The sequence below is a fragment of the Heptranchias perlo genome, chromosome 8, assembly GCF_035084215.1.
Source record: "Heptranchias perlo isolate sHepPer1 chromosome 8, sHepPer1.hap1, whole genome shotgun sequence".
NCBI lineage: Eukaryota > Metazoa > Chordata > Chondrichthyes > Hexanchiformes > Hexanchidae > Heptranchias > Heptranchias perlo.
The window spans coordinates 64424521-64445044 of NC_090332.1; the positions used below are offsets into that span (position 1 = coordinate 64424521).

A 20524-nucleotide genomic window follows, 5' to 3' on the forward strand; every position below is an offset into this window, starting at 1 on the left:
TATCTTGACAAATCCCTGAGGACTGAAAACAAATTCCTCAAACACTGGCGTTTTTCAGATATTCATCTGATTTGTGATAGAGTCTACTCTTCATTCAAAATCATTTAATTCAAACTATCTGATGATTCAATTTTTTTAAGCACTAAATTCCCATTTTGCTGTGTTATTTATGCTGCTTTAGTCAAATTAATGGTTAATTTAAAATTCACTGTGTGTAAAAAAATTACTATTAGTAGACTATACTACCATCAGATCTACTGTATTTCAGTAAAAGTACAGAATGAAAGCTAATAAAAATAACATTTCAAATGTTAAAAGGCATCAAAGAACAGAAACTCACCAAACCCAGCAATGTCCAGAACCCCAATGAAGAAATTGGAGGTCTCAAAGGGGAAGCATTGATTGACCCGCTTCACAACGTGGTCAAACAGACGGCTATAAACAGCCTTGGCCAAAGCTTCCCGAGCGTTGTTTGCCTGCTCCACCTTTAAGGGTACCCTGAAAAATACCACAGCGGGTTTTAATTGAGGGCAATCAGCTTTTATTCAGGAATTACAGTCAGAGAGTGATGAAAGCTTCATCTTGCCAATACGTTTTGTGTCTTTATAAATGTAAGAATGTTGAGTTGCTCCTGCCTTTTTCATTGGTCCAAATGATGTTAAGTGCTTAAGAGGCACCAATTGCATCTCAGAACCCCTAAGAAAGTAAATCACCATGTCATACCAGCTCTGCCGATTTCGTTTTGCTGTTGCTGAGCATACTGATGGTCAAATCCAGAGCTTGCAGTTCAATTCTAAAACCATCTATCCCCCCTCCAGCCCCAAATCTTCAACATCACCCCTCCCTCCCCAGCCTGAACCTGCTCTACAGCCTTACAAACCAACGGCCTCTTACACCCAATACAATTCTGAAGCCAAACTCACCGCCCATGAGCAACGTCACAGGAGATCGACTAATCAGGGGAAAAATGACACAGAATGGAATATATTATTTTACACTTATAAACAATTGCTCAAGTCCATAAATCTGTAAAAAATGAGCATACATGCAGTTCATCCAGGATTTGTGGCAATGGTTGTACTTGGCATAGGATTTAAAGTGGTATTTCAAACTGACATTGTTCTCTCACGAATTGCAATGGTAAGCCAAAGTAACTCCACCTAAAATTAGAATTCTTTTCTTTACAGTAGCATTTTAATTGGTAACAGAACAAGATACTGAATCCTCTCATCAACGCACCTGTTCAGTTTATCACAGCGTGAGTAATGGTAAGTACTGTCACTGTCCACGACCAATAAAATAAATTGGTCTTCTTTTGACCAGAAACTGACTGTGTCCAATATTGAAAGCACGAGTCTCCAAGTCAGTTACAAAGGATGATGACTAACATAAACATGGTTTTGTTTTCCACTGTTCAACCCTGTGGAAGTTTTAATATTTCATTTAAACAATGAGCACTAATGACACTGCACAATTTGAAGCCGTCATGGAGCCAAATTATCACCAACAGAAATAAGCCCAGGGGTCATTCACCATCCACTGGGGTTCTTCAATAGAGCCTCTTGCACTCTCAAGCTCAGTAACGCCTCCAAGTCAGTGCACATCATCAGCACTAACTGATTACAAAAACAAAAATAGACCATTCATGTTAATTATGATTTTTTCTAACTGTGATTTTTAAAAGGAAGTTTTGCCGTTGAGTAACCTTCTTCAAAACTCTCAAGGACAATTTAATATAATCACTGATCTGCTATCCTGCATTTAGAATGTTGCTTTATCTTATTGCACTAATTCAACAAAAGGAAAAAATGAAATGCAGTTAACAACATTGCTGTCATGTATTTATACGGTTTTATATCACTCATGAGGGGACAGAATTGGGGGGGGGAAAAAAAGAGAATAATCTTTAAAGTAAGATGATTGCATGTTTGAGCAGTCTCAGGAAACATGCCATCATTGATCTAAAATTTTCAATTATTTTTATTTTTATCTGCTTTGAATTTTGTGAAAATCAGTGCAGTTCATTTGATTGATACAAATGGAAGCATGAAACTAAACATGAAACACAATTCCCAGGCACTTTTTAAATCTAATCATCGTAATTAAGATAAAACAGCATTTGATCCTCTGATATTCTGATCTGCTTTATTGGAAGAAGGGTTCAGTAAGTATGCTATAATATTTATGTGGGAGTTGCTGGTCATTTAAGTAAGAACTTAAGATCAAGAGATATGCATTTTCTTCAATCTAGAGGCATAGAATACAAAAGCAAGGAGCTGATTTTGAACTTGCATGAGTTAGGCCATGGTTGGATTATTGAACACACTCCAACCATGGCCTAACTAAGGTTTTGGGCACCCCCTTATAGAAAGATAAAGAGCAATGGAAAAGTTGCAGCACAGATTCAGTGGGAAAGCTGATAAGTTAGGGCTCATTTCGCGAGAGCTGGGAAGGTTAGTGGGCGACCTGATAGAAGTCTTCAAGATTCTCATGGGATTTACTAGGATGGATAGTTTCCACTGGTCAACCAGATAGTAATGGGTGGGCACAAATTTAAGATTAATCACCAAAATAATGAAAGGGGATGCTTGAATCTTTTTTCTTTTTACACAGAGGGAGGTAAGAATGTGTAGCCCAAACATTCTTTTAGAAGAGAATTAGATAGTAGTTTGAAATAGATATGAGGAGAGAGCAGGAAAGTGGGATTAGAGTGGGTGAGGCATTAAAGGGTATAGGAAGTGAGGAGAATGCTGTTAGAATGCTGTTAGAATGGGTGAGATATTAAAGGGTATGGGGAATGCGCAGGAGAGTGGGATTAGATGGGCTGAAATACTGATGGGTATGGGGAATGAGGACAAGAGTGGGAGTAGACTTGCCCAAGTGGAGAAAAGCACTGACGCACTTGGTGGGACAAATTGCTCGTTTCTGCACCGTAACACTCTGAATTCTATTTAAGTGAACTTTCCAAGGTCAGTTTAAACGGATGCATTGCACATTATTCATCATTCTATCCAACTGAAGAAAGGCCATTCATCCAGTTCACCACAGGACCTGGAAGCTGTGGAGTGGGTCACTTGTGAATGGATGGCCAGAACAATTCATTCTCAGCACATGCAATGCCAAGCAACTAGTGTCTTATAAACACACCAAAACACCGGAAGGGAAAACACTCACTGCACAAGCCGGCAACTTGTATTATAGGTCTACTATTTTCCAGGAAAAGAACCACCCAGCATCTAACCTATTATTAACCTTTTAGGTGTCAGCCTTGGCTCAGTGGTAGCACTCTCACAAGAACATAACAAATAGGAGCAGGAGCAGGCCATAAGGCCCCTCGAGCCTGCTCTTCCATTCAATCAGATCATGGCTGATCTTCGACCTCAACTCCACTTTCCTGCCCGATCCCCATATCCCTTGATTCCCCTAGAGTCCAAAAATCTATCTATCTCAGCCTGGAATATACTCAACGATTGAGCATCTACAGCACACTGGGGTGGAGAATTCCAAAGATTCACAACCCTGAGTGAAGGAATTCCTCATCTCAGTCTTAAACCACCAACCCCGTTTCCTGCAACTATGCTCCCTCGTTCTAGACTCTCCAGCCAGGGGAAACAACCTCTCAGCATCTACCCCGTCAAGCCCCCTCAGCAACTTATATGTTTCAATGAGATCACCTCTCATTCTTCTAAACTCCAGAGAGTATAGACCTATTCCACTCAGTCTCTCTTCATAGGACAATCCTCTTATCCCAGGAATTAATCAAGTGAATCTTCGTTGCACCGCCTCTAAGTCAAGTATATCGGGGGGAAAATTGGATAGGACCCGTTTTTGGGTGGGGGTAGCACGATCCGCTATTACCCCGCGTCCAATGCCCCCTGCACAGGCAGGACGAGACTTTCGTCACGCCTGAGGATTCACCTGCAATCTGCGTTGGAAATCAGCACCGAAAAGGCAGTGGGAGGCAGCAGGGGATGAAGTCAATGTCAGGTGCACAGCATCATGAACATGGATACAATGCAGGAAGAAGTTCAATGCTTTGACATGAGTGGGCAAGGTGAGTGAGGTCAACTGTCAAGTGGCGTCTCCTACCAACTGCACCACGCACTACACCCCCCATCCCCTACTTACCAACAAACTCTTTCCCATCAGTACTCAACTCTTCCAACCAGATGCTTCCTCTCACCCTTACACATTACCACTGTTTCAAGCCGCCCACCCACAACACACAGGACACGCACACTGGCAACTATTCAACCATGACAGGCACGTCACCCATACTCACGTCCTGCTTTCTTGCAGGAGAAGGTGGCTCATATCAAGAGGCAGCAAGTGGCAGTGGCATTTAGCCCCTCGAGCCTGTTCCACCATTCAATGAGATCATGGTGGACATGCGACCTAACTCCATATACCCGACTTAGCCCCATATCCCTTAATACCCTTGGTTCACAGAAATCTATCAATCTCAGATTTAACTTTCACAAGTGAGCTAGCATCAACTGCCATCCGCAGAAGAGTGTTCCAAACGTCTCTCACCCTTTGCGTGTAGAAGCATTTTCTAACTTCACTCCTGCACGTCCTGGCTCTAAATGTTAGCCTATGTCCCCGCGTCCTTGTATTCAAGTCCAAGAGCGCTCCAAAAACAGTTACAAATGTCTCAGCAGCCAGAAGCAATAATCCAGCCACTAACTTGTAAATCCTGCATGGTCCCTTTAAATAGCATTGGTGGGAGTCCTCCAGGTACTTTACGACACGTTCAGATTAAGACTGTATGTTGAGTTGAGCGTTAAGTCCCAAAATGTGGTCTATTACTTTAAATCAGCGTTGCACACTGATTGAAGCCATTTTCTCCCTACTTTTCATGATCTCAGCGGTTGTTATCTGTGCCTGCGCTAACTCCTATACCAAGATGGCGTCTGGCACACGTCACACAGGAAACATGTGTGCGCATCCAAGACGCCATCTTGGATGTCGGAGGCGCGTGCAGCGCCGAAACAACGGGCGCTACACGGCCCAATTTAGCGCCCATCCTTCCTTACTAAGACGACTAAAACTGTATGCAGTACTCCAGGTGAGGTCTCACCAAAGCCCTGTACAATTGTAGTAAGACTTCCTTACACTTGTACTCCAACCCCCTTGCAATAAAGGCCAACATGCCACTTGCTTTCCTAATTGCCTGCTGTACCTGCATACTAACATTGTGTTCCTTGTACGAGGACACCCAGATCTCTCTGGACACCAACATTTAATAGTTTCTCACCATTTAAAAAATATTCTGTTTTTCTATTCTTTCTTCCAAAGTGAATAACCTCAAATTTACCCACATTATACTCCATCTGCCACCCTCTTGCCCACTCATTTAACCTGTCCTTTGCAGACTCTGTGTCCTCCTCAAGCTTACTTTCCCACCTACTTTTGTATCGTCAGCAAACTCGGATATGTTACACTTAGTCCCTTCATCTAATTTATTGATGTAGATTGTAAATAGCTGAGGCCCAAGCACCAATCCTTGCAGCACCACACTAGTTACAGCCTGCCAACCTGAGAATAACCCGTTTATCCCTACTCTCTGTTTTCTGTCCGTTAACCAATCCTCTATCCATACTAATACATTACCCCACCCCATGAGCCTTTACCTTGTGTAACAACCTTTTATGTGGCACCTTATCGAATGCCTTTTGAAAATCCAAATATACTACCATCCCCTTTACCAACCCTGCTAGAAATCCCCAAAGATCTGTAATAATTTTGTCAAACACGATTTCCCTTTCATAAAACTATGTTGACTCTGCCTAATCATATTATGATGGTCTAGGTGCCCTGTTGCCACTTCCTTAATAATGGATTCCAGCATTTTCCCGACGACTGATGTCAGGCTAACTGGCCTATAGTTCCCTCTTTTTTCTCTTCCTCCTTTCTTGAATAGCTGGGTCACATTTGCAACCTTCCAATCCACTGGAACCGTTCTACAATCTAGGGAATTTTGGAAGATCATAACCACTGCATCCACCATCTCTGCAGGCACCTCTTTTAGAACCCCAAGATGTAGGCCATCAGGTCATGGGGATCAACTTTTAGTCCCATTAGTTTCTCAAGTGCTTTTACTCTGCTAATATTAATTACTTTAAGTTCCTCACTCTCATTAGCCCCTTGGTTCCCCACTATCTCTGGTATGCTTTTTGTGTCTTCTACTGTGAAGACAGATACAAAATATTTGTTTAACACATCTGCCATTTCCTGATTCCCCATTATAATTTCTCCTGTCTCAGCCTCTAAGGGACCAATGTTTACTTTTGCTACTCGTTTCCTTTTTACATACTTGTAGAAGCTCTTACAATCCGTTTTTATATTTCTTGCTAGTTTACTTTCATATTCTATTTTCACCCTTTAACATTTTTTTGGTCATCCTTTGCTGGTTTCTAAAACTCTCCCAATCCTCAGGCTTACTACTCTCCTTGACAACATTATAGGCCTCTTCGTTTAATCTAATACTATCCTTAACTTCTTTAGTTAGCCACAGATGGATCACTTTTCCCATAGAGTTTTTATTTCTCAATGGAATGTGCATTTGTTGAGAATATTGAAATATTTCTTTAAATGTTTGCCATTGGTTATCAACTATCATACCCTTTAATCTAATTTCCCAATTTACCTTAGCAAACTCACCCCTCATACATATGTAATTTATGATTAAGACTCTAATTTCTGACTTAAGCACGTCACTCTCAAACTCAATGTGAAATTCTATCATATTATAATCACTCTTCCCCAGAGGATCCTTTACTGTGAGATTACTAATTAACCCTGTCTCATTACACAATATAAGATCTAAAATAGCCTGTTCCCTGGATGGTTCCATGACGTATTGTTCTCGGAAACCGTCTCAAATGCATTCCATGAACTCGTCCTCCAGACTATCTTTGCCAATTTGATTTACCCAGTCTATATGAAGATTGAAGTTCCCCACGAATACTGCATTACCTTTGCTGATGCACTATTATTGGTAAACTCTGTCCCTTCCTGACACACTCTGCTTATCTTTACCCAAATCACTACGCTGCTCTGTTGTCTTGACTTTTCTCTTTAGATTTATAAATTTCCCCTCACCTGACCCCTCCCCCCACCTTTTTGTTGAAGTTTAAAGCCCTATCGACAACCCTAGTTATTCAATTCGCCAGCATGTTGGTCCCAGCCCGGTTTAAGTGGAGCCCGTCCCAACGGAACAGCTCCCTCTTTCCCCAGTACTGGTGCCAGTGCCCCATGAATCGATACTCCTGTCTCCCACACCACTCTTTGAGCCAAACATTTAACACTCTGATCTGTTTATCCCTATGCCAATTTGCACGTGGCTCAGGTAGTAATACAGAGATTACCACCCTAGTGGTTCTGCTTATTAATTTAGACCCTAGCTCCTCAAACTGCCTCAACAGAACCTCATTTCTAGTTCTACCTATGTCTTGGTGCCTGCATGGACCACAACAACTGGATCCTCCCCCTCGTGCTCCAAGTTCTTTTCCAGCCATGAGGAGATATCCTCAACCCTGGCACCAGGTAGGCAACACAGCCTTCGGGACACACGGTCACAGCTGCAGAGAAAAGTATCCATCCCCCTGACTATACTACCCCTAACACTACCACGTTCCTTTTCACTCCCCCCACTTGAATGCCACCTGTACCAAGGTGCTATGGTCAGTTTGCCCATCCTCCCTGCAGTCTTTGTTCTCATCCATACAGATAGCAAGTACCTCGCACTGGTTGGACAAGGTCAAAGGCTGAGGTTCCTCCATCACTAAATCCTAGGTCCCCATACCTGTCTGACTCGCAGTCACATCCTCCTGTCCCTGATCACTGAATGTATCTAAACTCCTACCTAACCTAAGGGGTGTGATTGCCTCCTGGATCAAAGTGTCCAGATAACTCTCCCCCTCCCAGATACATCGCAATGTTTGCAGCTCGGACTCCAGCTCAACAACTCTGAGCTGAAATTCCTTGAGCTGCAGACACTTACCGCAGACGTGGTTGCTCGGGATCTCACTGGTCTCCACAAACTCCCGCATGCTGCAGTTACGACACACCACCTGCACTGCCATCTCTACCTAACCTTTTTTTTTTAAAATTAATTAGTTGACTCACCCGAGTCAGAAGATTGTAGGTTCAAGCCCCACTCTGGAGACTTCAGTGCGGTACTGAGCGACCACTGCACTGGAATGCACTGCTTGAAAGGGTGGTGGAAGCAGATTCAATAGTAACTTCCAAAAGGGAATTGGATACATACTTGAAAAGGAAAAATTTGCAGTGCTATGGGAAAAGAGCAGGGGAGTAGGACTAATTGGATAGCTCTAATTGGACAGCCAGCACAGCTGGGCTGAATGGCATCCTTCTGTGCTATACAATTCTATGACAGCTCTACTCAAAGAAAATCAAGCGGACCGTAAAAAAAGAGAAGCAATAAAAGATTAGATAAACTAAACGGGGTATGGAAATAGATTGGAAAGTAACGAAGGGAAATGGTAAAATATTTTATAAACAAAAAGCAAAAGAAAAGCCGATTAGAGATGACAGGAAATTTCATGGAGGGTGAATTAATAGCAGAGATAATAAATGAGCACTTGGCCTCAGTTATCACAGAAGAGTGGGATAGTGGCTAGAGAAGGAAGCAATGGAGCAATTAGATAGTTTCTTATCTGTAGTTAGCCTAACATGAAAAAAGTTGGTAGAACTCAATGTGGAAAAGGCACCAAGTCCTGATGACATGCATCCTGGAATGATGAAGGAAGTCAAAGAGAAATAGCAGAGACTATTCCCTCAGTCTTTCAAATATTCTTAGATGTGAAGTTGTGTCAGAGGACTGGAGGGTTGCCAATATAATACCTGTTCAAAAAGGGAGAAAGGAAAACCTTGGGCCAGTGAGCTTAACATCAGTTTCTAGAGGCCATGAGATCAAATTAATAGTCATTTACAAAGATATAGGCCAATTAAGAACATCCAGCACAGATTTCTATCAGGAAAGGCACATCTCGCAAGTTTAATAGAGCTCTTTGAGGAAATAATGGAGTGTATTGATAAAAGAAATGCAGTGGATTTTGTGTACATAAATTCAAAAGGAGTTTGAGAAAATTAAGTTGCACAGGATTAAAGTGAATGCAGCAGCACAGATAGGAAGTTGGCTCAAAAACAGAAAATAGTGAAGTGGTTAATGTGTGTTGTTTTCAGATTGGAGAGGTATAAATGGCATTGTCCCCCATGGATCAGTGTTAAGGCCATTGCTTCTCTCTGGATTCAGGTGTAAGGAGCACAATATCAAAATTTGCAGACAACACAAGAATAAGGAGCATGATTGACTGTGAAGAGGAGTGTAAATGACTTCAGGAGGATAGACAGGTTAGCAGATTGGGCAGTTGGATGTACAGATTAAATATAATGTGGAGAAAGGTGAGATGCCACATTTTGGGAGGAAGAATAAGGAGAGAAAATATACACTAAATGGTAACACTTTAAAAGGGAGTACAGGAGCAGATACAAATGGGTATTCATATACACAAATCTTGATGAAGTTGTGGGGGGACAAAAGGCTTAGGGGATCTTAAATTTTAATAAATAAAGGCATTGAGTATAAAAGTGAAGAGATAGTGTTAAACCTCTACAAATCATTGGTCAGGCCGACAGTTAGAATATTGTATCCAGTTTGGGTACTCTACTTGGAAGAATGTCAAGGGCATGAAGAGAGTACAGAAAAGATCACTAAGGTGAGAGGCTTTAGTTATGAGGAGAGATTGAAAAAATTCGAACTCTCCTTCAGAAAAGAGGTTAAGAAAAGATCTAATAGAGGTGTTTGAAATTATCAGAAGTTTTGGTCAAGTAAAATTGGGGAAAATTATTTCCACTATTCAGTGAGTCAATAATCAGAGGGCATAAATTTAAGATCAACACCAAAAACAAGGAAAGGTTATGACATGAAATGCCCTACCAGAAACACAATCCGTAACAGCTTTTAAAAGGGAAGTGGATAAATATTTGAAAAAGAAAAATTAAAAAGGGTATGGGGAAAGGACAGGGGAATGGGAACTTATGGTTAGCTCTTCCAGATAGCTGGCAGAGGCATGATGGGCCAAGTGGCCTCCTTCTGAATCGCAAAGTTCTAAAAGTTCAATGATCAACTTGCTATGCATTTCCAGAATTTTTTATTTGATTTTCAACATGCAGTTCTTTTTAACTCTGCTGATTTGACACCAATTTTGAAAGTCTGATTGACTTAAAAGACTTAATAGACTTAATTGATGGAACTGCATTTTTGTAGCACATTTAAACAGAACTGGATAATTAGGCCTCATTGTGGTAATGGAAACGGAATAAAAGCCACGATAAGCAAGCAAATTAGATTATGATGCAAAGAGCTACTAAAGAATAAGGCATTTTTACACTGGTACTTGTTTAGCTTGGATTGTGGAAACCAGCGCCTGTATGGCAGCTTCCTGTGTTTCCACTGCTCCAGCCAGCTTTCTTATCCCAGTGGCAGATGTATAGACTTGCTTTCCACGCTAAGCCGCTGGCCCCTGTGCAAGCCGCTATAAAGGATGGAAAAGAAGAACATGTTAAATGGAAAAAAATACCTGTGTGTTACGCCTGGGAGTAAACATCGTGTGACATGTCTAAAATTTCAAATTTACTTTGTATATTGGAGGTGGTCTCTCACGACCAGTGGCATTGACAAAACCAATCGGCTAACGGTGTCCTTACGGGGAGAGTGTGCACCCACATCGGGCTGCATAGTAATTTGTTTTTTTGTAAACTTGAGCATGGCGATAGGTTCGCTGCGTGACACCCAGCTGACCAAAAACAACGGCAACTGAGACCGTACTGGTTTCAGCAATGGGTTACTAATAATTTAATGCCCTTTTATACATTGTGGATTGAATTGTTTCCTCTCAAGCTTAAATTATGCTGCAGGGTCCATCTAGCATCAACTCTACAACTATACATCCGCAGTAATTTCACACATGCCAGTTCCTCCAAAAGGCATTGGGCCAGATTTTGCCGTGAGCGACAAACAGCCCATAGACCTTCTAAGAGCTTTTGCACGGCAAGTTACTCTAACTTAGAGATCCATTCAGCGTGGCACCCTCTACAGGGCATCTGGGACCTGTGTAAACAGGGCAAGCAACTGTGTGTCTCCTTAACCAATCAGGTTGAAGAATCATTAATGAGCAGCAGAGGCTGAACCAGGAAGTGTAAGTTAGAATAGTGAATTCAATGTCAAATCAGGTACAGAAAGAGAAATAAAGAGAGGGTAAGAAAGACTGGATTAAGAGACAGAAATAAGACACAAAGAAAAAGCAAGAAAAACATTTTTTTTTAAATCTAACAATTAAAAGCTGAGGAATGAGACTCTACACTTGTAAAAGTTAATTTTCAGTGCCAGATAGGTTGTTTGGCAGCAATCAAAGCTTACCACGCCGTTAAAAGGGTACTTACAATGGAATGGACAAGCCCTAATTTTTCTGGTGAGTTTAGTCGGTATCTATGTCAGTGCAGGAACTTCACGCTGTTCAATTCATTTGAATGGGGAGCCAGACGGCAAGATGCCATTTTCATGCAGCTTACAGTGGGGCGACGCATCTTGAACAGGAACTTCCTGATTTCCACATTTAACAGCGCATATGCGCTTGCTGGAAGCTGCTGTGCGATTTGCACATAAATAATAGTGAGCGCTGTTAGCCTCACCATTATTTTGACAGCAAAATCCAATCCATTAAGTTGCAGGCAACCCTGTGAGGAGAGGAGCACGAGCCTACACAATTACTAGATTAGTTGGATTATATTGGGACACCAGAACTACTCCAAACTACCAAATCTGCAGCAGCTCACTGGACTGTATCACTTGATTTTTGAGATAAGGAGTAATTCCAACACAGTCTTAATGGGCCAGGGCCAGTGGTTAAATATACTCTGCAGTGCGACACTGAACCACACAAGCTAGGCAGGTCCCGAGTTTCATTTCTGATAGGTACAAAGTTAACTAGTGTCAACCAGAATAACTGAGCTCACCCATCATCCCCGCCACCCCACCTCCGGTCTAGACACGAAAGAAGAAAAAACAGCATCGGTTTCCCTCCTGATTGCTATAGAGTACACATGGACATTGGGTGGATATGATCAGGTTCAACTGTGAAGTCTCCCACAATAACAATCTTTCAACACTCATCATCTAATCTCATATGGAGCATGGCCAGGCGTACCAATGGGTTGCTGGCATCTTTGGAACAATACCCTAGCATGTATAACTTCTTTCGGGGAAGGAGAGGACAGAAAGAGAAAAACTGGTCCCAACATAGACAACGTGCATCCCATTAATCTGGGAAGATTTTAACTCAGGTTCTAGAGGCAAAAAGCCAACTGCTCGACTATTAGAGCTAGGCCGTTCAGGGGTGATGTCAAGAAGCACTTCTTCTCACGAAGAGTAGTGGATACCTGGAACGCTCCCCGCAGAAAGCTGTAAGGCTCGGTCAATAGAAAATTTCAAAATTTGATAGATTGATAGATTTTTGTTAGGTAAGGGTATTAAGGGTTTAAGAACCAAGGTGGGTAAATGGAGTTGAGACAGATCAGCCATGATCTAATTGAATGGCGGAACAGGTTCAGGGGGCTGAATGGCCTACTCCTGTTCCTATGACCCAATCAACTAGTCTCTCTGGCACACAGAAGAATACTGCAAGATTTTTTGAACTATGTTATTCATAGGATAGAAGCTGCAAAAGTGATGGGGGTGGGTAGTAGTTGGGGTGAGAACGAATGAGGTTGGGAGGTGATCAGCGGGGACAGTACCCAACAGCTGCACAGATGGTCTCAATCTTTGAGGTGTTAGAGGTGAAAGGCGGCGGATCCTCAGAGGAAAGTTATGGATTGTTATTAACCTCTAGGATAATCCTGCAGTAATTGGAGGATTGGTCAGTGGAGAAGAAAGTGCAGTAATGCTTGACATGATCCAGCCAAATCTGGCAGTAGACAAGACCAGTCATGCGCCAGCAAGACTGCAACACTCAGACTTAAGACTTGGTGAGAACAACAGCATCAAAGACAGAGGTGAAAGAACTGTTGAGCAGGTCAAGAGCAGCAGCAGGGTCAGGATTCATGATGGGTTGAAGGGTCGGAGGAGGGAGAGTTGGGAGTTAGGAGTTATTATTAGGTGAATTGTTGAGGGAACTAGGGGCCAGTTGTTTCCATCAGCATAGGGTAAAGCTGCTGAGCAGGAAGCTATGGATGGCAATGGAGATGAGGAAGTGGTAGGAGATGGCCAGGAGTACAAATTACCAATCATGATGTTCAAAAAACTACAAATTAGAAATGGGCAGTCAGCAGCAGTTTCCACTAACAAAAAGAAATGGCAAAGTAATTAAATTGCTCCAAATAATTTTTGAAAATCATTTTGGCCACCATTTTGGGTTCTCCACAAAACTCAGCACTTACTACTGCAAATATAGCTTGTAACATATTTGCATATTTTCTGTGTTTGAAATGCCTGCAATAAATGTTTTCCCATCAGAGGCCTGTGCCTACAAGAGAAGCCAGAGTCTTGAGTCCACAGAGGTTCTCAGACCCACTGTTGGCTGAAGAGACTCAAGTTAGTAGGATACAGCTCCCAGGCTGCCTACAACGTCTGGAAATGTTTATGTTGGACAACAAGTTAGAGTGCGTGCCAGAACTTACTGTTTAGAATCACTGCCCTTTCTCCATTCTGGTGCATCAACCATTTTTAGGACAGTGAAAGTAGCTGAATGTATAAAACATCAAAGAAAAGTGAAGCATGAACTAATTTTTTTCCTAGAGATAACATTCCAGGAAAAAAAACATGTAGGAAACTACTCAAAAGTTTCTTTACAGCAGTTTCCACTTGCGACAAGTGAAACTTTAAATAATGCCAAATTTCTAAGTGGAATCTTTATGTTTTGTAAGATATTTTAAATGGATTGCCTTTTATCTGTTCATACAGAGAATTGAAAACAACTGTTGTTCACATAAACAGATAGAAACTTATGGAAGGACTTCTTCATTATTCAAATTTCGAGAGAGATTCTGAATAGAAGGCCTGAACGTTTGGTTTACCAAAAGCTTCCACAATAAATATGTAAGTGCTGCATCATAATATTTGCTAAAAGGCCTGGCTTTATATAAAGCAAAGCTGAAATAAAAATGGGCATTTTCTATATTGCTTGACCTTTATTATAAAAGACAGAACCTAAACTGATGGGCAGTGAAGAATTGCTCCCTCATAATACAGGCAGCGGTTTATTTATCTACCTCCGGTGAGTAAAGAAAATTATTTATTTTCCAGCAACTAATCAGAAAGCACCTACTTCAGTGTCTCTGGGGAGATCTCTTAAAAACTTTTTCAAATTCTGTCACCAGGATGTGCATTATTCCCCCACTCTCACATTCATCACCATCTTGGAACATAATACCCTCTGACTCATTCTGAGAAACACAGAGACATGCGCTAGCATTGTATAAGTCTACAGAAATTCTTTTGCTCATGAAAATTATAAACCTTCAAACTAACTTTGAAATTGGAGGGCTCTGATGATTAAGGAAAAGTTATGTTCATAAATTCTCATCCGTGTGTTCAAATCTCTCCACGGCCTCGCCCCTCTCTATCTCCGTGATCTCCTCCAGCCCTACAACCCTCCAAGAACTCTGTGCTCCTCCAATTCTGGCCTCTTGCACATCCCCGATTTCCATCATCCCGCTATTGGCAACAGTGCCTTCAGCTGTTTACCCCCTGAAGCTTTCCGCCTCTCTCTCCTCCTTTAAGTCGCTCCTTAAAACCCTACCTCTTTGACCAAGCTTTTGGTCACCTGTCCTAATCTCATTATATGGCTTGTTGTCAAATTTTGTCCGATAACGTTTCTGTGAAGCACCATAGAACATTTAACAATGTTAAAGGCACTATATAAATGCAAGCTGTTGTTATTATTTCCAAAATAGAACCAATAAAACGTTTATAGGTATATTCTAAATGTCTGAATTCATGTGACTATATAATCCGTTAAACCATTTTTTTTAAATCAGGACTGTAGGCCATGATTTTATAGACTGTGATGATGCGGTCTTAAGCACAGAGGTTTGGTGTAGCTCTATTTATAAACAGGACATAAAGACTCTTCCTTTAACACTAACAAGCTACACAAATGACTAAAAATAATCCTCAAAATCTACCAGTAATAAGAGATGAGGATAATGGGGAGACCAATTACACTCGGCAAATAAACAGAAAGTCCATATAAAGTATGAAAGATACAACTTTGCACTATTCACAAAAAACTTTCAAAAACTACAATTTACAATGTAAAAATATTCCTAAAATCCTGTCCTCTCATAGAATCATAGAAAGGTTACAGCACGGAAGGATGTCATTCGGCCCATCGAGTACATGCTGGCTCTAGGCAAGAGCAATCCAGCTAGTCCCACTCCCCCGCCCTATCCCCGTAGCCCTGCAATTTTTTTCCTTCCAGGTGCTTATCCCGTTCCCTTTTGAAGGCCATGATTGAAACTGCCTCCACCACCCCCTCGGGCAGTGCATTCCAGATCCTAACCACTCGCTGCGTAAAAAAGTTTTTCCTCATGTCACCTTTGGTTCTTTTGCCAATTACCTTAAATCTATGTCCTCTGGTCCTTGACCCTTCCGCCAAAGGGAACAGTTTCTCTCTATCAACTCTGTCGAGACCCTTCATGATTTTGTACACCTCTATCAAATCTCTTCGCAGCCGTCTCTGTTCCAAGGAGAACAACCCGAGCTTCTCCAGTCTATCCATGTAACCAAAGTCCCTCATCCCTGGAATCAGTTTGGTAAACCTCTTCTGCACCCTTTCTAAGGCCTTCACATCTTTCCTAAAGTGCGGTGCCCAGAACTGGACACAATACTCCAGTTGTGGCCAAACTAGTGTTTTATATAGGTTTATCACGACTTCCATACTTTTGTACTCTATGCCTCTATTTATAAAGCCCAGGATCCCGGATGCTTTTTTAACCACTTTCTCAACATGCCCAGCCACCTTCAACGATTTGTGCACATATACCCCCAGATCTCTGTTCCTGTACCCCTTTTAGAGTTATGCCCTCTAGTTGATACTGCCTCTCCTCATTCTTCCGACTGAAATATATCACTTTGCATATTTCTGCGTTAAATTTCATTTGCCAAGTTCCGCCCATGCCACCAGCCTATCTATATCCTCTTGAAGTCTATCGCTATCCTCCTCACTGTTTACTACCCTTCCAAGTTTTGTGTCATCTGCAAATTTTGAAATTGTGCCCTGTACACCCAAGTTCAAGTCATTGATATATATCAAGAAAAGCAGTGGTCCCAGCACTGACCCCTGGGGAACATCACTACACACCTCCCTCCAGTCTGAAAAACAACCGTTCACCACTACTCTCAGTTTCTTGTCCCTTAGCCAATTCTGTATCCATGTTGCTACTGCCCCCTTTATTCCATGGGCCACAATCTTGATGATAAGCCTGCCGTGTTGCACTTTATCAAACACCTTTTGAAAGTCCATATACACATCAATTGCATTTCCCTCAGCTACTCTCTCTGTTACCTCATCAAAAAACTCTCAGGTTAATTAAACACAATTTGCCTTTAACAAATCCGTGCTGGCTTTCCCTAATCAATCCACACTCGTCCAAGTGACTGCTAATTCTGTACCGGATTATCATTTCTAAAAGTTTCCCCACCACTGAGGTTAAACTGACTGGCCTATAGTTGCTGGGTTTATCCTTACACCCTTTTTTGCACAAGGGTATAACATTTGCAATTCTCCAGTCCTCTGGCACCACCCCCGTATCTACGGATGTTTGGAAGATCCGCAATTTCCAGCCTTACTTCCCTCAGCAACCTAGGATGCATCCCATCCAGACCGGGTGACTTATCTACTTGAAGTACAGCTAGCCTTTCTCGTACCTCTTCATCATCAATTTTTAGCCCATCCAGTATCTCAACAATATCTTCCTTTACTCTGGCAGCATCTGCTTCCTTGGTAAAGACATATGCAAAGTACTCATTTAGTACCTCAGTCATCCCCTCTGCCTCTATGAGTAGATCTCCTTTATGGTCCCTAATCGGCCCCACCCCTCCTCTAACTACCCGTTTACTGTTTACATGCCTGTAGAAGACTTTTGGATTCCCTTTTATGTTGGCTGCCATTCTATTCTCAATCTCTCTCTTTGCCACTCTTATTTCCTTTTTCACTTCCCCTTTGAACTTTCTATATTCCGCCTGGTTCTCACTTGTGTTATTAACCTGACATCTGTCATATGCCCCTTTTTTCCATTTCATCTTACTCACTATCTCTTTTGTTATCTAGGGAGCTCTGGCTTTAGTTGCCCTACCTTTCTGCCTCGTGGGAATGTGCCTAAACTGTACCCAAACCATCTCCTCCTTAACTGTTCAATTACAGTTTTGCCTGCCAATCAAAACTGTAATACCTCCCTTTGACATTTTTCTCATACGTAAGAACTGCCAGACGAGAAAAGACCAAGGTCCATCTAGTTCGCCTTCTACCATCCTGGTAGTAGCATGATACAATGATAATGGAGTTGTTGATTAATCATAGCAATCAATCTCCATCAATTAGTCTATAACAGGCCCAGAAATGACATGAGGAAAACCCCAGTGGTAGAAAGCTTTGGGAACCATTAGGTCCAAAGTCATCTTTTTCCTTCCAAACATGCTACACTTACCACACGTCATGTATCAAATTACATGCTGATTTGTTAGAAATTGACTGATGCATTAAATGCACACAATCCAGTTCTTCACTTGGTATAGAGCTGTTTCATTAAAATGACTAACCGGTGCTGTAAACAGTCGGTGCATCCAGCAACAAATGGCAAGACCCAACCTCTCCAAATTTCATACCACACTCACTCATTTTAACTGAATTTTCCAGAAGTCCCAGAGTATTGGAAGAATAATAGAGCCTTTTCCAATTACCAGTACATTTCTAATTACTACAATGAGAATTCATGGAATATTTAATCTCTTTCATAAAGGCCTTAATATAGTTTACATATGCAACAAGAAGTTAGATATTCATTTCAAAGCCATTTTATTTTGGATTATGACTTCTGAAAAGTTAGATAACTTCAGTACGTTAGCGCTTTACGTGCCATACTTAAACACAGTGCAACAAACGGATTGCTTTGAAAGAGATGGACTTGTATCTAGAATGGTAATTAGGTCTGGGTTTTATAATAAAGCCTGTCCACATATAATCATAACTTAAAACCACAGTGAATTTCAGCTTTTTTCAGGTTTCTATTTTCTACATTGTTATGCCTTTAGAAAGCGCAACACAGATATCTAGTGGCAGTAAAAGAGTACTGTTTTACATTTTCTCACATTGCATTCATGGATGTCTAACGCCTCAATGCCCAGCCAATAGAGAAGATAACTGATGGCACACAAACATGTTCTACTATTTTCCTAATATTTCAGTAACTAACAACTCAACACTAAAGACGTTTAAAAAGCCCATCTGCTCAGAGGCAGAATTGTAACCCAGTGAAAACAGAAAGAGCTCCAGTCATTGTTAATGACTTTTGCAAAGTAGTAAAGATTTTTTTTTGTTATTTTCAAATATGTTAAACAATTTTAAATGCTTAATTTTTTTTTTAAATCAGGAAAGTCAACTGTAAAATAACTTCTGTTAAAATTATTGTTAAATAACTTGCAATTCAGATGTGAGAGGTTTATAATAATGCTGTCTGTGACATCAAGCAGCACTTGGGACTTCTGGTTACTTTAGATGAGAAGTCCAAGGTGTTGGGCTGAAATCTGAGAAGTACTCAGGATGCTCACAGATGCACAATGTCACAGCCATCATTATAACAATCCCAAGACATGGTTAAACATTTGTCACATCCTTAAAGTCACCACAGATGCCAGATTGTGTAGTACAGAGGAGTTTGCCTACTTGATAACTGTGCCTTTGGCACCTCCAGCAGTCGTCAGCATTACTCTAGTGGTCAAACTAACACACAAGTCATCGCCATCCAGCCCTAGCAGTTCAGCACAGTGGTCCAGCGACTGACTCGATTTGTTCTTCAGGACACATCCACCTAAACAGTTGATAATATAATTACTGAGACTGCTCTGAGGTTGAAAAATACAGATTACTAACTACACACAAATGTGAACTTTTCTAATTATCCTTTGATATTCATGATAAATTCACATAACTTCACATGAAGTTATTTTACCTAAAAACTAGTCTGTACAAGCATACAAGTCAAGTAGTTAAAAATCATAAAGGAGTTATACAGCTGTAGAGAGAATGGAACAACACCCAAGAAACATTTCTTGAATTTGCACTATATTACACATTAGAATTATGTGAAGTGTGTTGCAGGCTGAGTATGATAAATTACTCATACTAGATTGTAGATTGCTTGAGGAAAGAAAGAACAGATTTGCATTTATATAGCGTCTTGCGTGTCCTCAGGACATCCTATATCACTTCACAGCCAATCAAGTACCTTTGAAGTGTACTCACTATTGTAATGTGATCAAATAATCAGTTTTTCATGGTGTTGGTTGAGGGATACATATTGGCCAGAACACAGAGAGCACCGCAGAACTTCATCGAATAGTATCATGGTATATTTTATGCCCAGCTGAGCAGGTGGATGGGGCCTCTGTTTATAGAGTCATAGAGTTATACAGCACGGATAGAAGCCCTTCGGCCCATCGTGTCCGCGCCGGCCATCAGCCCTGTCTACTCTAATCCCATATTCCAGCATTTGGTCCGTAGCCTTGTATGCTATGGCATTTCAAGTGCTCATCCAAATGCTTCTTGAATGTTGTGAGGGTTCCTGCCTCCACAACCCTTTCAGGCAGTGAGTTCCAGACTCCAACCACCCTCTGGGTGAAAAAGTTCTTTCTCAAATCCCCTCTAAACCTCCCGCCTTTTACCTTGAATCTATGTCCCCTTGTTATAGTACCCTCAACGAAGGGAAAAAGCTCCTTAGTATCCATCCTATCTGTGCCCCTCATAATTTTGTACACCTCAATCATGTCCCCCCTCAGCCTCCTCTGCTCCAAGGAAAACAAACCCAATCTTCCCAGTCTCTCTTCATAGCTGAAGCGCTCCAGCCCTGGTAACATCCTGGTGAATCTCCTCTGCACCCTCTCCAAAGCGATCACATCCTTCCTGTAGTGTGGCGACCAGAACTGCACACAGTACTCCAGCTGTGGCCTAACGTCTCATCCAAAACTCTCTCAGTACTGCAATGAAGTATCACCCTAGATTATATGCTCAAGTCTCTGGAGTGGGGTTTGAATCCACAATCTACTGACAGAGGCGAGAGTGCTGCCATTGAGTCACAGCATTAGTCCAAACTATAAAATAAATTAATGAGTAAATTATTGTTGCTATAGCTATGCGTGGGACACCAGACGCATGAGAACAGTATCAGTTGTTCATTCCCAACAGGTGCCATGTATTCATTTTGAATTGCCAGGTATCAATCACTA

General features: G+C 41.5%; 1 protein-coding gene across 3 annotated transcripts in view; it reads right to left on the bottom strand.

The window, feature by feature from the left end:
• myo6a (myosin VIa) overlaps positions 1 to 20524 on the bottom strand; it is a 226242-nt gene that overhangs the window by 68315 nt on the left and 137403 nt on the right. For all 3 annotated transcript variants that reach the window (XM_067989192.1, XM_067989190.1, XM_067989191.1), the window contains exons 12-13: positions 18966 to 19110; positions 341 to 498 (exon numbers count right to left, since the gene is read on the bottom strand). In XM_067989192.1, coding sequence (XP_067845293.1) covers positions 341 to 498; positions 18966 to 19110 — 303 coding nt within the window. The remainder of the gene's footprint in view (positions 1 to 340; positions 499 to 18965; positions 19111 to 20524) is intronic.